The 17943-nt window shown below is 38.0% G+C and overlaps 1 protein-coding gene and 1 pseudogene across 1 annotated transcript; one reads left to right on the top strand and one right to left on the bottom strand.

Moving 5' to 3' along the window:
* Positions 1-1657: 1657 nt before the first annotated feature.
* On the bottom strand, positions 1658-11690 carry LOC149112382 (acid-sensing ion channel 4-like; annotated as a pseudogene).
* A 687-nt stretch (positions 11691-12377) lies between these two features.
* On the top strand, positions 12378-13686 carry LOC149112381 (zinc finger MYM-type protein 2-like). Its single transcript, XM_089290226.1, has 2 exons — positions 12378-12655; positions 12741-13686. Exons 1-2 carry the CDS (start codon positions 12483-12485, stop codon positions 13585-13587), a joined length of 1020 nt encoding a protein of 339 aa, XP_089146352.1. The 5' UTR covers positions 12378-12482; the 3' UTR covers positions 13588-13686.
* Positions 13687-17943: the final 4257 nt, after the last annotated feature.

The following is a 17943-nucleotide window of genomic DNA, read 5'->3' as shown; positions in this document are numbered from 1 at the left end:
AATTGAGGAATTCCATTTGGAGTTAACTGAAAATATCTCTTACGTGACGCCAGTCACGTAATACATGTAGCATGTTTAATCTATGTAACTTTGAACTTATATTTTGGGCTTTTTCTATAGATTTTTTGTATCTTGCGTGAAATAATGAAACAATGTTGTAATAACGACATAGATCAACTATCTTTTTGTATATTTCCCAAAAAGCAAGGCCCACAAATGGAAAACAGACTAGGGTGCTCGACAATAGAGTTCTTTGAACATACCGCATTATGCAAATTCGAGAAGAGACTGTAGCGAACTTTTGAATTTTACCTGTGTGAACCTCGATTGCCCAGAAATTTTTTACCATGTTCTCATAGTAAAAGCGACACTCTTTTGCACAGTACTTGTTTTAGTTCTATATCGGACATACCAAGATGCGTTTTAAGCCCGTAAAACTACGCAATTTTTGCCGTTTTCATAGGGGCTTGAAAAGGCAATTCTTCAACGGTCGACGGAATCCTTCAAAATGCTTGAAAAATTTCAAACTTCCTATTGTTAGATAGAAGAAGAGTAAAGCTCTTAAGCTAAGTTTACCCCGAGTTCTAGTTTTGTAAATTGTTTCAATGCGAATACCGAGAACTTTGTCAATTTTCCAGATATTTTTTGCATATTTAATGAGGCAAAAAGCTCTATTTCCGTTTTTTGCGAATTTCTCGAAGAATTTAAATTCTACGGAAGTCAGAATAATATTTTCGAAAGTGGCTCTCCAAAAGCGTTCTTTAGGCAAAGTTTCGGGATTTTCAATTTTTCTAACCTGGCCAGCCATTCTCGATATTTCCAGTTAGTGACTCTTAAAACTGTTTTCAGTTGAGCTGTTGCCACAGTCGTTGTAAGAACATGAAGAACGAAATCGAAGAACGAAATCGCTAGTTGCACTTCATACAATTATGTAATCATATGAAAGGTCGGCTAATTAAACATTTCCATATTTGAAAATTCTTTCAAATTGCGCTCGCCTACATGATCGTACAATTTTGAAAGAATTTTCAAATATCACGAGTAGTGTAAATCCTTAGTAGCACTTGCAATCAGTACGATTTCTATAATAATTAGGCGGCGTTCGCGTAGCAAACATTTTCCCAAATCTAACTCGTTTAATCTAGCTGTTATTCTGCTTAAAACTTGTTTTGGCTAAGTGTTGAATAACTCACCTACTTAAAGCATAAACTTACTCGGTTTGTTTATACTAATTATTTATTAAACATTATATTACACTCACGCTAGCCTGGCTAAAAGGCGATTGAAGGCTGAGCCTGGTTCTGAGAAAAAGGCCACAAGAAACCTAGCATGTTCTTCAGGAATTTTAGTAAAAACATTAAGATAAGCCAACGGAGACAGACTATCTTGTCAGATTTTATAAAATTATGTTTGTTGTGTTTATAATTCCAAAAGTTGTGATCCAATTATATTGGGGACCTTACGCGAAACACGATGACAAAGTTGACGGGAACGTCGCCAAAAGAAAGGCGTAATGAGCAGATCGGTATGCACCTTTGTAGATTTCGTAGCCATCTTTTGCAAATCAACAACGTGAAATGACCAACTTCAGTGTTTTCTGGAGAACGTAGTGTGAACCACTACGGCTATCTGTTTTTTTTTTTTTTTTGTATTAATGAGTGAATGAAAGACTTTATTTAAGTGTCATAGGTATTTAGCTTTAAACGAAAAAAAAAACTAATTGGGCACACTATTTACACTATAACATATACCTTAGCTTACGTTAATATTATTTACAATTTAATGAATAATATATAAAGTAAATAAATAAATAAATGAAATATATGAACTTATATATATAAAATGTAAAATCTAAAACGGCCTAGCAGCATATATCACAGTCCTTACAATTATCTATTAAGTGTGATAGGTCTTTACTCTTAACACTGTTTTTAAAACTCTTAACATTAGGCTTCTCTCTATCAGTTTTGTCTAATTTGTTCCAAAATATTGTTTGTATTTCTAATTAGAACTGAATGCATTCTTAGCATATTCAACAAGGGCAAGTTTTTACACTGACAAACACACTGAATAGATCTAGATAACCGCAAAATTCTGAACTTAAATAGAAATAGATTTTCTAGTAGGCGTGGTCCTCGCCGTCGCCGTCGTATCTGCGTAAGGTCCTAAATATTATTTAGTTAGTTTGTGCGCTCGACGCGTGACATCGTTTGCCCAGTAAGGATACGCACAAAAAATTAACAGGAGCATGCCAAGAAACAGTAGAAATGAGTTAAATAGTTATATAATGTCTGGCACAATGGCGATGAACTAAATATAAGTCTGAAAAAGCTCTTGAAAGTGTCGAATAGTTAGGGTAAACTACACGATTTCAGGCTTAGCCTGTCTTCAGTATTTGAAGCCCGAAACGCCCAGCTCACGTTCTAAGGAACCCACTAAATCATCAAACGGAAACTTTCTTGAACACTAGAAAAATCCTCCCCACTGGAACTTTTAAGTGGGATGATGCAAACAATCACCAATACTGAGTTTTTTGTTGCCAACACGACTGATTACTGTTTAACAGTAATTGATTAACAGAAAAAACTGCCGTGTACTGCGTGGCAGTTGTACTTATAAGCAAGAAAAGAAATCTTAACTTCTCACATCCGAGCACTAAGTGTCATAATGTTTAAATAGTTCCAAACGCTTCGAGCCTAGCCCTTCTTCTGTGGAAAAGTCAAGTTGATTTACATTGGAAAAAGGTGCGCCCCCAAAGAACGTGCGACGACCTAGTAAAGATGTCTGTAATCGAAATTCAGTCCGCATGGCTGACTAGTGCCCAGCTCACAAACAAGTCTCATTTCTTGACGTTTTCTTTGTCTGTAGCTGTAGCAGAACATAATGTCACAGGCTTCTGCTTCTTGAGGAGTGTGGCCCCTTGGTTTGAAATGTTTAAGATGTTCAAATGTTTTTTGTTATTATTGTTGTTTTTTTGTTTAAGAGGTACTTTCGGGGCTCAAGTTTACTTCTACGGAGTTTTTCCTGATCTGGGAAATCAGAACTTCCCACAGAAAGTCCATGAACTCGCAGAGCGTCAGTATACTGCATCCAAGAAACAAGCCCATGTTGCCACCGAACTCACCTGTTGAATGAATTTCTTAAATCGTGATTGCTGGGTAGTTATTTTACCCGAAATAGTGACATAGCTATGTACGTGTCATTCAGTTCTCTTACTATACTTCTTGAGGCGGATTCACCTACCGTCCACATTAATACGATAAAACTCGCTCATCGTTTTCATCCAAAACGTGTACATCATTGAAGTCCTGTCGTGTTAGTTTTGTCGGCAAAACTGGAGGATTTCGATAAAACTGGCGTCATGCTGCACGTGCAAAGGACATTTGCAGCGTTTTAATTCCCAAAGCGTCTTAACGTTTTCGACCGTTTTAGCGCTTTCGGTTTGAAAAAAAAAAAAACCATCAGCTACCATCGATAACGCGTCGATCTGGAAACGCATTAGTGTGGACGGGCCTAAACCGTGTTTAAATGTTGTCGTGGCTATCTGTTATTTAAGTCTCTTTCTGACTTACCAAAGAGGCTCTCTAAACCATAACTAGGAACATCCTCGCGCCTTTCATAGACTAAGTGTTGAAACCCCAATTGGAGAAAGACGTAGTTCGCTCTGTGAGGAGTATAGCAAAAATATATAAACAAGAAACAGTTAGTCACTCAACCAATAGGTCATGCATTGACAAAGCACGAAAGCGAGATAACGCGGGAAAAAATGCTTTATGAAGGAGAAAATTCTCCCCTAACTTCCTCTCTATTTGCGTTTGTTTTGCTCATAATCGGGCTCTGCAGCTGTTCCATACATTCTTTATTCAAGACGCAAAGTTACAAAAGTACACATATAAAAACAAAAGATAAAAAAGAAAAGGCGTCTCGAAAAGGAAGTTATGAGTTAAACCCTATGTAAAAACTCCCTAAAATAATACGAGAAAAACAGAAAAAATATAAAAACAAGGATCCTTAATTAAGCATTCAGATAGAATTTGAGCTTGGATCGGAATAGCTGGAAGCTATCAGCTTCCACTAAGTCTCTTGGTAAATTATTCCATAGCTTTACTATTCTAATGAAAAAACAATGTTTGAACGAACGAACTTGAAGGAACGAGCGAATGAACGAGTGAACAATGAATAGACGGATTGGGCTAACGTGTTTGCATCCTAGTTTATCTAATCTATGTAGACTGCATGACAGAAAAACTGAACATTTTAAAGCGATCACGAGTAGCTGTCATGCATCTACTATCGCAGATCACGTCACGTCAACTGGTCACAACTTAAAGTGGGACCATTTTGAGATATTAGCACGAGGTCGATCAGAAACACATTGCAAGATAAAGGCGACTCTACTAATTAGGGAATTGAAACCTACCCTAAATGATAATGTTAGCAGGGAAAAGCTTTATCTTTATCAGTGTGTATCTTTTAATATGCAATTTTTCTCAGCTTCGGTCATTGTTGCTGTTAATTAGTTACTTATCTTACAGTGGCGGATCTAAGGCAGGGGTCCGGGGCGCCTGGCGCCTCCGCCCCGTTATTCTGGATTAAAAAAAAAAAAAAACCGCCGATCGAAGAAAAGCCGGCAGTGCAAGCAAAACAACCGGCCTGGTCTGGATCCGCCACTGTCTTAAATTTAAATTTAGTTCTTACTTCTAATCAAAACGGTCACGTCTGAGTATTTATGTCAAAACATACGAAACGTCAAGTTAAATGATACAAATCTATTTATCTTTTCCAACAATGCGTTTTATTGTCATGTTTATCGCCGCAGTTTGTGTGTTATTTCTTGTTGAGCGACGATGGCCAAAGAAAAAGAGTATTTACATGTACGATATTGTTTGTATTAACATTAAGAGAGCCCTTAAAGGTTTTTTTTTCCTGGAAATAACGTACCTCATGTAATCAGAACTATGTTTATTCTTAAACAAATGATGCACAATGTTAATTATTGAGTCATCCGGGAATTTAGAATAGGAAACACGTGACTCATATTCCAGTTCTGAGCACGCGTTGCTGCAGGAACACTCTGTTAAGTTGACTTGACCTAAAAAGTTAAACATAGGCACGCAAGGCGTGCAAGAGTTATTTTTTTGTGAACTATAAGTCTCGGAGATAGGAGCATTCATGGAACTGTTTACTGTAATGATTTGGTTGATTTGACAAGTTTTTTTGGTTGCGATGTACACCAAGAAAGAAACTGGGAGTTTATGATGTACATACGATGTTACATCAGTAATGGTAAGATAACTAAATAGTAAGCCCTAAAATTGTTTGACCTAACAAACTACAGTAATCTGACACGTCTCCAGATTAATGTAGATACCATCTTATTTTCTAACAGGCAATTTTTTCCGTTCTTTGATACAACCCACACTGTGATTGGTCTGACACGCGCACATGCATAACTTCCTCACTCACCGATCACGTAGCCCTTCCCCCGGGGGGGCGGACTTCCTTATATGGGCTATATAGGTCTGTGCGGCCCCGAAGGGTATGGTTTTTCAGCCGTTTTGGTCATAAATAGGGTATCGATTTTAGCTGATTTTGGTCATAAATAGGGTACAGTTTTTGCACTCTAGCCTTGATATGGGTATGCTTTAAGAAGAAGCCACTTTTTCATGATTATCGAAAAGAAAATCAACAAAAGCCCTTCACAAATTTATATGTTTACGGTAATTTAACATTGGTTTGAACTAGGGAGCTAATTATAACGCAGGTCTCAAACAGGGTTTTGATTTGAGGGTCAGGTCGTAAATAGGGTTTCGAATTTTTGGTCAGGTCATAAATAGGGTAAGGAATATCGCAGATTTGGGTCATAAATAGGGTAAGGGTTTTGGGAAGCGGGCCGCACACCCCCAACCAATTTTTCTGGGAGTACCCCCTCGGGAGCCCTTCCAGCCCCCAAGAGGAATTTTTGCTCAAAAATACTCAAGTTAAAAGAACTTTTCGTATTTTATACGAGTCGTAAGTTTACCCTTTTTACACAACACAACGCAACAACACTACTTCACCGAAAATTGAAAGAAAGGGAAAAAACCTCTCTGACACGTTGAAAGTCTGATTTAATTAAATTGCACTTTAACTTGGTGCCACACAGTCTTCAAAGATCATTTGAACAGTTTTCATACTTTTTACCTTTAAAAATATCGGACTGAAAAGAATGTCATAAAATGCCCATCAAATAAAAATATTAAACTGCTACTGCAGAAAAACACTCAAGAAATGAAAGCTTCTTTTTTGTTTAATATCCTGGGAACAATAGCCGATAACTTGTAAGCTCTAATTGAATTTACTCCCATATGAAAAACAAAAGTGTCGAGTTACCATTTGTAACTAAAAATAGCAAACATCTCGTGGGAACAAATGGTGACGATTCGTCAGCTCTAATTGAATTTACTACCTTGTGAAAAACAAGAGTGTCAAATTACCCACTGTAACTAAAAAATAAAAATATCTCGTTATATTTGCATGCAATAAGAACAAAACAATCGTTACCTGCACTTACTATTGTAAACGTTAGAACTGCTTCAAATCTAAATAGTCTCGTCTCCTCTAAAACATGTCCTAAGAACTAGAACCGACGATTCATGACCTCTAATTGAATTAACTCCTTGTGAAAAACAAAAGTATCAAGTTACCCTTTGTAATTAAAAATAAAAATATCTCGTGCCATTTGCCTACTACTAACTCATGAACTGCTTCAAAACTTAAGACTCATCTCGTTCATAACTAGCCACCATTACACTGAAAATTATGCACTCTAAAACAACCCAATGTACGTATGTAACTGTCACACTCCCCTCCAAACCGGACTAAAAATCACAAACCGGCAACATACACGTCACTCTTTATTTTTCAATTACCAAAGTCCTTGTGTTTATACATACCTTGTGTTTCTCACGTACCATTTACCTTTACAACAAGAAATTTGATTGGCTGTTCATAGTAGATCCAATCTGATTGGTGTGACATACATACATCTCTCACTCACTCACTCACTCACTCACTCACTCACTTACTCACTCACCCATTGACCCGTCCATAACATACCCGACGCGCCGACTAAGAGGTATTTTTTTTACAAAAAAATAACTCAAAAATAAAAGAATCGTCTCCATTAAAGCACATTTGAAAATAAATAACCATTCGTAATGAAATAAACGAAGGGTATGTTTGGACTGAAAGAGTTTACTTCTTTAAATGAGCGACGTCACGATTTGCATTGCGCATTTTGAAAGATTAGCTAGGATTTTTTAAGTTCGTTGTTTGTAATCCGTGTTAATCTTGTCCACCCTTGCCTATCCTTCTTTCTTTACGGTTTATTATTAATTATCTCGTTAATGATTTTCTTTCTTAGTAAACTACTATTTACAAGCCAATTCCTTCATGTTTAAATGTAATTTTGTACGTAGCTGAGCTCCTTTAATTTTAAATTATTTTTGTATGGGATACCTGTGGTATCCCACACTATTGTCATCGGCTCGTGTCCGTTAACGCAAATGAGTTGCAAAGATTGCGTTGCATTCTGGATCCACGTATCTCACACATGACCCTTTGGGTATCTCTTTGGGTACCGTATTTAGGCAATATGTTTTGACGTCGTGCTGATGTCGGTGCAGATTAAGAATGTTAACATGTAGCATACATGAACATGTTCTCGGACTAAATTCTAACCTTTGTTTCCTTTGTAGCAGCTTTTTTAAACTTTTTTTTAAGTCTGTCTGTTTTGGAACATAATGTCAGCTCATTTTGCCCCTAAATCAGAGCCCAAATAAAACTGACAAGATTAAACGAGAACAGATAAGGAGTGATTTTTTTTTAACAGTTTTTAACTTGTCCGACTGTGGATGTACATGTGACTGCGTTGCCAGTATCACTACTAATTTTAATTTATCTTACGTACTTCGGGAATTCTGAACACATTCGTTGTCTCGCATAGAACACACAGGTACCCCCTCTGGACCTGAAAAAAAAAAAATAAATAAATAAAGAGTAGGTTTGATTTTTAACATATTGTGATAAAATTTGATATCTAAATCCCCCTTTCCCGTTAACGATATTAATTTTAAATGATAGGAAATGCAAAATCATAGCCTATCACTTACAAAAGACTGGAACGAGGTCAATGTAATCAATAGGCCATTTCCGAGTTGCCTTTTGCCTCTGTCAAAACGAGTCTTCGTGCGAAACTATTCATATGAAAATGAGTTCAGCCTACAGGTTCATTTTCATGCAAATCAAACTCATTTTCATATGAAAGGTTTTGGACAAAGCCTCGTTTTGAAACAGAGGCCCAAGGTAACTCGGAACTGGTCTATTACTGCGGTGCTCAATGCACTCGAAAGCTCTCCGTTAACGATTCAGGAGGGCTAGTTCGAGGCCAATGATGGCCTGGTGACCAGAAGAGGTCCCTAGGGAGTTTTTTGCCTACTACGGACTGCAGGCGTTTAAACTTTATACTGTTTAAGGGGTCGCAATTCGATAATAGAGCGGTTTTTAATTGAGACGAAAAGTAATTGGTTTGGCATTTGCTACATTCATTGGACGATTAGCTTAAAAAACTGGCGCCACTTTTTCATCCAATCAGAATTAAATAAAACCAGAACCACTCCTGACTCACTCGCACTCGTTTTCCCGGGCTTCGCGTCAGCTAAATGTCATTACTTCGAGTTTTGATTGGTTCATTGTATTGTCTATGTCCTTTATGATTGGCTAGAGTGATTACTTTGGCTTTGGTTTTGCGACACTCAATTGAAAACCGCTCTAGAAACGATATTTGCGTTAGGTTAGGGGAAAAGAAAGCCCACTAGTAACAATGACTTTTCTTTTTGGTGAAAAATTTACGCCTTTAGTCGCCAATAAAATTACACCAGGGCTGAAGAGCGGTCAATCACTAACGGTCTAAGCATTATTATACCTCATGTTTTCACATATATGACACTCGAACATCATCTTGTTTGGACCTGTCGGTATTCATTATTGTATAAAATAGCTGAGATACTAGGCGTGTTCTCATTGGTCGATAGGTGTGTCTAGATGAGATTATGTAAATACGGTTGTGACGTTTTAGATTCCCCCGAATTACTTGAGAAATGTTTTATAAAAGCAATAGAGTACTTTTCCGTGTTTATACAGCTTCATCCAAAGCACTTGGGAACTGGGAGAATTCTCTGTCTCGAACTCTCCGAATCCCCTTCGTGTTTAGAGAAGGTTATATCGAACGGTTATATTGCTTAATCAGAACTAACCTGGTGATGCAGTAGTGCGGCAGCCACATTGACTTAGGGTCACATTTGTGATGCATTGATAAATGCAGCCGTCTTTGGTGTAAGAACCAATTCCCGTTAGAGTATCCTGTCGGCAGTTCGTTTTGAAAGGTGCCGGGAGTCTATTGTGCTAGAAATGAGTTGAGAGGAATAATATGATGTAATTGTTTCCGGGCAGGCAAGACAAAGTCTGGCCCCAAACTCCACATGAAGAAATGAATGTGATGATGGAGGCAAAGTCTGTATACGAATCAAGTGACCCATCAGACCGGTGCTTAACCCGGCTTCAGGAGCATGAAGCGACTAGGAGTATTTCTACTCCCTCCCGGATGGGATGCTGGTTATCCCCCAGCAACTTCGCCGGTACCCATTTATAACATTGGGTGGAGAGAGGCACTGTAAGAGTAACGTGTCTTGCTCAAGAACACAGCACAATGTCCCTGGCTAGGGCTTGAGCCAAGATCGCCACTGTGACCCACTATAAATTCGCTCTCGTACACCAGGTCCGCATCACGTGCAAAGAGAATCAAAAAGCAGAAGAGAGCAAACAAAATATGGCCAAAAATTGTAATGAAATCAAGATAAAAAAATGACGCGCGTGCTTGTGTGATTGAAATGTTTACGTACTGAACGCAATGATAAAAACTGACTTTCCCGGCAGGGGTATATTTTACTGCCTTAAGAGTGTGTCCATGAGAAAACCAGCAGAACCAGGCAGGAGGTGATACAACTCAAATCAACGATTTCGCTCAAACTTTTGTGAGTAAATGAACATGGCAAAAATTTAGGTCAAAATATTTTATAGAGGGACCCCCTCCAAAAATGGCCGCTTGTCATAAATTAATGCATATTTAATTAGCTGTCTTTGATTTAGTATTTCTACAACAAGAAAGGCCATGTGAAAATGAAATCCACTGGATCATGTTCTACTATTATCAGTCTCAAAGCAAAGCTATTCATTTGAACTAGACAATTTGATTTCTCTCCGGGACTCCATCTTAAGTAACGTGCATATTACGTAGTGTTGTGAAAAGCCTTTAATTGATGGCAAATATCTTCACTGGGCAACAGCAAATACATATTATTCTAACATGAATAGTGAGAGCATATTACGTAGTAGAACTGATAATAGTAGAACATGATCCAGTGGATTTCATTTTCACATGGCCTTTCTTGTTGTAGAAATACTAAATCAAAGACAGCTAATTAAATATGCATAAATTAGTGACAAGCGGCCATTTTTGGAGGGGGTCCCTCTAACTTGAAGGGAATAAAATATTTTGACCTAATTTTTTGCCATGATCATTTACTCACCAAACCCAAACTTTGCGTCAAGTTTGAGCGAAATCGGTGATTTGAAATGTATCACCTCCTGCCTGGTTTTCTCATGGACACACTCTTAAAACAACTTACCTTTCTTAATTTGACTCCGACCGAAGCGTGAGTACCCGGAACGATGTTAAATCCATTATATTGGTTGACAAAGGTGTCTTGATCGTGCACAATCACTTTCAGTCCACTCGAAAACTGGCTAAGTGTACTCTCCTCCGTTTGAACATCGAGAAAAATGCTGAGCCCAAAGTCAGGACCTTCATATTTTGCACTGCGAGAGAAGCCATTCTGACCAGCGTTAAAGGTGAAACAAATGCCATATTCTGTAAGTGTTGGAACGAAATCTCTATCAGAGCATCTTTTGGTTTGCATGAAAAAGCAAAAAAGAAAAGACGAGCTCATGCTTGCTATGTCATGGCCATATTTTGTGAGAAATTCTTCCTCGTTAAACAGACGATGTGAAGAACGGTTTATAACATTAATTATTTTTTGCCGCATTGTTCCATTACAGCCTTTAACCAGGGCTGTTCCATACGGCGAATAAGCACATAAGAATGCTTGGCCACAAGTGAGATTTCCACGAACTTTACGTATTTCACTGCATCCACTGATGTTCAATCCCATTTTTACAAAGTTTTCGTCCTCGTCCGCCGTATCTATCTTTGATCTCATGAACCTGTTTAAGTTACAGATTGTCACCGCAGGGAACTTTAAGCCTTCTGAGGGAGTTTCTTGTGAGATTACTGTTTTTATTGGCCTTGAGAAGAACTTATTCAAGCTTAGGGATACAAGATACAAATAGGTCGTAGCAGCCGCCCCAAGAAATATGAACCAAATACCTCGTCTTAAAATGGAATGACTCTTATCGGCGGCGTATCTAAGTCCGTGAAGGGTAGTGTTGGAGGCAAACTCTTTCCATTTAGTTGGTTTAGGAGACATGCCTGGCTCTGATTTTCCTCCCAGTGTTCAGCAAAATTGTTGTTCGACGGTTTCACCTGTGTAACCATGGTAACTTAAAAACCATCAAGCTCTAACTTTCACCTGTCAGTAAAGATAGCATTTTTTCTTAGAATAATCGAAGTTGGTGATTCGGGATCGGCTGTACCTTACACGGAAATTCCCAGGCAAAAAAGTATATCTCACTTCAATAGATGCAGGAAAAATTACTATTGCTAATCCTGACTAGAATTATGGATACGATTGAAGAAAACCTTTTGAATAAAATGTAATTCCTCCATATAACCGCGTTGTTCTCTGCAACTAGGTAAAATATTGAAGTAATAGATCAAAAACGAGTGCGAGTTTTTCATCAGGGGTTCCAAACACCGAGAAACAGATGAAAGCACGACGCCGAAGGCGGAGTGCTTTTATTGTTTCGAGGTGTTTGGAACCCCTGATGAAAAACGAAGCACGAGTTTTTGAGCTGGCTTCTCAAAGTAGCATGAGAATTTTTTTCGAAGAATAGGTAATTAGTAGGCGTGCTCAATAGGCTATTGTCTGTTTTTTATTCATATGGTAAATGAAATGAATCTTTTATATGCGGCCATGTGGGCAAGTTTTAAAGGTTGAATTTTTAATAAATTAACATTATGCCGTGTGATGGAGATCGAGTGGAGATCAGAACGTTTTCGAGTTCCAAAAACCTCTTCTCAAGAAAATGTTTTGGTGAATGATGCTGTTCCAGTTTCAACTAAGTATAAAAACGAGTGGGCTGTGAACATTTTTGCCGAATGGCAGAGGTTGAGAGAGGTTAAAGTTCCGGTATTAGATTGTGGCGGTCTCTTCAAGGACTACGATTTACACAATGTTACCGCTGTGAGTGTAGATATTGCTGGAATGGACGCTCTGTCGCTGAACTATTGGTTGTCAAAATTTGTGATGGAGGTAGCTAAAAAGTCCGGTGAAAGATACCCTCCGGAGTCTGTTTATGGTATCATTTGTGCCCTCAAGCGTTATTTGGAGGAGAAAAATGGATCAGAAGCTTTGAATCCTCTGGACGCTAGTGACAAAAGTTACTTGACAACTTTTAGACCGAATTGGTTAATAATTTAAAATGAACTGTTTCAGGACTTTAATTTTGTGTGTTATTTTTTGAAGGTTTGTCCTTTTCCGACGTTGCTTAGATGCCGAGATGAAGAATGGCGTCCGAGAAGGGCTTCACATTAAGTGTAAGAAAGAGGAAAAGGAGTTTGTGAGCGAGCAAGAAGAAGCAGTATTCTGGCAAAAGAAATTGCTGGGAACTACATCAGCTAAGTCGTTATTGAACACGATCTATTTCTACAACGGAAAAGTTTTTGGGTTGCGGGGGGGAGATCACAGAAATATTGTTGTAAACAACTTTGAAATTGGTCCAAATTTTATTAAGTTTGAAGAAAATGCCTCTAAAACTTATCATGGAGGTCTTTGTGATCTAAAGTATGTGCCGCGAGTGGTCAAGCACGTTTGTCATTCTATTGAGGAAAAGCACGAGCCGTGCCTTGTTGAGATATTCAGATTGTATGTAGGGTTAGTTGAGACTCATGCAAAGGAAGTTACTGCATTTTACTTTAAGCCATCAAAAACTAGGTTCGCATTCGATAAAGCGCCCGTAGGCATCAACAGCTTGAACAAGATTTTGCCTGACATGTGCGACGCGGCAGGCTTTAAACGCAAAACCGCTCACAGTTTGCGCGTTACTTGTGTTTCCTCCCTGTTCAATTCTGGGGTTGAAGAAAAATTGATTCGCGAAAGGTCGGGGCATCGTTCTAATGCATTGTTGCAGTACGAAAAGCCTACAGAAGAAAATGTGTCTAAAGTTTCAAAGATCCTAGGTCCAAGTGTTGTTAGTACAACTACATGTTTTACCACAGAGAAACAGGATCAATCTTTAACGGATGTTGTTTTCCAGAAAGGAAAATTCAAAAACTGTACAATTAATGTAACGATGTCTAAGAAGGAATAATATGTTGCTGTATTGTTGTTGTAAGCAATGATTTAAGCGGGAAAAATGCTGTATTTAGAATTATAATTAAGACTGATTAAAATTCAAGTTTCTTGATCAGTGTCTTGATCAGTTTTTGAACTAATCTACCGTGTGTTGATCGGTATGTTCATTGGGTATCAACATACATGCACCTGACCCAATTGATGCGAGCTGATTGGGTCATCAGCTCATGAATAATTAATGAGTTTGAGAAGGTAAAATGAAAGCCATTTGAATATGAGTCTAGAGCTTTCAAAAGCTTTTACCCAAAAGTTTATTCCGGTCTGTCGTTATTGACCGGGGTTAATTAATTAAAAGTTTCACCTGTTTTGGATATCTTTTCTCCTTTTGGGTATAATTCTTCCGACACTGAAAACTGACAGTTTTTGGCGAAAAGTAAACGGTATAGTTGTCCATAATAAATGCCTTGCATTTGAGAGTCATTGCGCGTTGTGAACGCAAAAAACGATCAGTAGCGAAAATTAGACTTTTTGTTGTGTCCTGTGATTAAGATGTCTAAAGAAAATGAAAAAAAAAATGAGAGCAAATTCAACTCACCTTCTGAATTGAAGACTTTACTTCAGTATTTGGAATGGGCATCTGGAAGGAACTTGTGAAGACGTCGAGTTGCGTTGTAACGGTAGGAGGTTGCGCTGGCGACACTTTTTTGCTACTTCCAAGAATCACTTAAGAAACTTTTTCAATTTCAACTGAAAACCATTCGGAATTCAAAACACGTAATTCTCCGGTTGGTGGTCTAAACAGCCTTTGTTTGCTACTGAGCATAGAGTACGGTATTTATTCAGTTGCGCAACGTGTCGCTTTGTAACCGTTTTAATCAACCATTAAACCATCAATATATTTTTTCCGGTCACTGAAAACTATCCCTATTCGAAGGGGGCATCTGTAAAGGACTTATCAAGGACATGAGTTGCGTTGTAATGGCAGAAAAGTGCACGATATATTTTAGCAGATACTTATTTGTAATTTTCAAGAATCGGCACTTTTGGAAGAACCTTTTTCAATTTTAATTCTTAAAACAACTCAAAACACGTTTTATTCTCCGGTTGTAGGTCTAAACAAACTTTGTTTGCCACTGGGCATAGAGTACGGTATTTATTCAGTTGCGCAACGTGTGGCTTTGGAACCGTTTTAATCAACCATTAAACCATCAATATATTTTTCCCGTCACTGAAAGCTGTTCGTTGTAGGAAGAAAGTGTGCAGTATAATTGGGCGCAATAAATAAACACACTTTTGAATTGACAAACTTTACTTATTTGAAGGGGGCATCTGTAAAGAACTTATCAAGACCATGAGTTGCGTTGTAATGGCAGAAAACTGCACGATATATTTAGACACTTATTTGTAACTGTCAAGAATCGGTACTTTTAAAAGAACCTTTTGAATTTTAATACTTAAAACTATTTGGAACGCAAACACGTTTGAGAGTGGTTTGATTCTCCGGCTGGTGGTCTAAACAGCCTTTGTTTACCTCTGAGCTCATATTAGAGAATAGCACTGATTCAGCTGCGCAACGTGTGGCTTTTGGAACGATTCTCATTCATATTTATGCCGCGGAATTCCAGAATGTCTGGGTTGTGTAACCCTGTTTGTTGAATGTTAATTACGTAATAAAGTGATGAATTACCACGTGCAATATCTCCTTATTTAGAGATCCGTCTTCTTAGATTCGGGGCATTCGAACGAGATACGCAAGCCGGTAAGTCTGGAGGGATTTTCTACCCACCCCTCTTCCCCTTCGGCGACGTCTTGATACAGATCCAGTGCTTTGGCATCAAGCCGCTCATTGCCTTCGGCCACAATCTCTTCCCATAACTTAACCACGTCAGACAATGAGCGGCATAATTAATGAATGAAAATGGTACACAATTTTAATCAACCACCAAAGAAGACACCGACTTATTATGAAAAAGAAAGCTTAATTATGGTAAATGTCTAATATTATGAAGGACACACACGGTGTAAAACGAAATACACTTTACTCGAACTCGGCACGATTACAACTGAACTTCAAGCTATAACAGAATACTAAATAGACTAAAGCACCGTGGGAACAGGTCCCTAGAGGCACTTGCTAATGCATATTATAACAAAATGTCAAAGTAGAAAATTTTCGAGTAATGAGTGTACCAACATAGTACACGAGTGCGACACTTCTATCATATTTTTATTAACTAATGTACAATTCAGTTTAACTATAAAACATTGCGATAATACGGAAAAAGTTAGAACCATTTTGGTTTAAAAACAACGACGACGTTTCGACGTTCGCTTAACGTCATTATCAAGTGAACTGAGTGAATAAAGTGCGTGCAAATTTAAATATAAACTAAGAATTCCTAAGAGACACGAATACAAAGAAAACAATGATGAAAAATTGAGAAAAAAATCTAAAAAGAGCTAAAATATATATATGATAACGATTATTTGCACGCAAAGAGTCACGTAAAAAGTTTGGCACGAATTGAGTCTTTCTGTGTTTTTAACACGGGGCTCAATTCCTTGATGAAAAACATTTCAAAACCCAAACAGTCAAACTTCGATCAACTGAGTGAATAAAATGGGTACAAATTTAAATATAAACTAAGTTTTCCTAAGAGACACGAATGCAAAGAAAATAATGATAAAAAATTGATGAAAACTTCTAAAATGTGCTAAAATATATATGATAAAAAATATTTGCACGCAAAGAGTCACGTAAAACGTTTGGCACGAATTGAGTCTGTGTTTTTTTAACACAGGGGTCAACTCCTTGATGAAAAGCATTTCAAAAACCAAACAGTCAAATTTCGATCAACTGAGTGAATAAAACGGGTACAAATTTAAATATATACTAATAATTCCTAAGAGACACGAATGCAAAGAAAACAATGATCGTAAAAAAATTGATGAGAAATTCTAAAAAGTACTAAAATATATATGATAAAAATATTTGCACGCAAAGAGTCACGTAAAAAGTTTGGCACGAATTGAGTCTTTCTGTATATTTAACACAGGGCTCAATTCCTTAATGAAAAACATTTGAAAAACCAAACAGTCAAACTTCGATAATGTACACTTTGCCATAACAAATGCAACTTTTGAATCAGAATTATATTTCGTATTTTAACAACTGTTATTTATTATGTGCAGATTACTAAGCTGATTCAATTTACAGTATTGATTACTCTGTGGCCATTTAATTAACGCATTAGCGGGATGATTTTGATCAAAATACGCTGGATCATTTTAACGTTGCTTTTTTATGCAAACTATGATCATTAGCACATTACACTGTATCAGATATTTGCATTATCCTTGAAATAGTTTATTTAGCTAAAAGCTTGATCGAGTGGCCCGCCATGTCAGGTGCAGAATCTGTTCAAAACAATTAAAACTATTTTCAGTTGAGCTGTTGCCACAGTCGTTGTAAGAACATGAAGAACGAAATCGCGAGCCGCTTCTTTTTAACATCGCTCTTCTCAGCAATTTTTCGATAACCGGGTAGCCTTTCTAGATAAAATTACTAGGGCTATGCCAAGGAGGGTGGGTGGCGCGGTGGCCCCGTGATTAGTTCGCTCGACTCCGGAGAGATCGGTCCGGGTTCGAGCCCTGGTCGAGGAGATTGTGTTGTGTTCTTGGCCAAGACACTTTACTCTCATAGGGTCTCTCTTCAGCCAGCTGGTGTATAAATGGGTACCGGCGAATTTAATGCTGGGACTAACCCTGCGATGGACTAGCATCTCATTTAGTGGGGAGTGGAGATACTCCTGGTCGCTTTATGCTACTGAAACCGGGATAAGCTCCGGCCTGATCAGCCACGCACTCGTATGCAGACATGCCAAGAAGGGTAATCCCTAACTATAGATATGTTCGGACTATATAGGTATGTGCAGTCCCAAAGGGATGGCATTCTGAGCTCTTTTGGTCTGAAAAGAGAATAGATTTTGACAATATTGGTCTCAAATTAAAGCCAATTTATAAGTAATATAAATTTAAGTTAATGGGAACAACCATGAAAGGGAGGTCAAAGAAGTTATATGACCCATGTATACTACCATAATATACATTTCTGTGACGCAATATCCCGGTAAAACAAACACTTTCTCATTGTGTCGAATGGTCAAATTCACCTTTCGCGTCATTATGGCGCGTTGTTCCCGGGCCAGTCATATTTATGCTTTTCCATTATGTCAATCAAGACCATGCGGCCTTATCTTCACATCTGTAGTTCTTCAAGTTCTCTGACCTCTCAGAGTGTTGCGAACAATTCCCGCCCACCCGAACCCATTTGGCTCTCTTTGAGCATAGTGTTAACAATTAAGTATAGTTT

The sequence above is a fragment of the Orbicella faveolata genome, unplaced genomic scaffold (assembly GCF_042242905.1).
Source record: "Orbicella faveolata isolate gen_17 unplaced genomic scaffold, um_ofav_v1 contig_2, whole genome shotgun sequence".
Taxonomy (NCBI): domain Eukaryota; kingdom Metazoa; phylum Cnidaria; class Anthozoa; order Scleractinia; family Merulinidae; genus Orbicella; species Orbicella faveolata.
This window is presented reverse-complemented; position numbering and strand designations above follow the sequence as displayed.

Coding starts and splice junctions, on each gene's coding strand:
- LOC149112381 (XM_089290226.1), top strand. CDS start 12,483: ATGGACGCTCTGTCGCTGAACTATTGGTTGTCAAAATTTGTGATGGAG. Junction 12,656..12,740: donor CCTCTGGACGCTAGTGACAA/AAGTTACTTGAC, acceptor TGTTATTTTTTG/AAGGTTTGTCCTTTTCCGAC.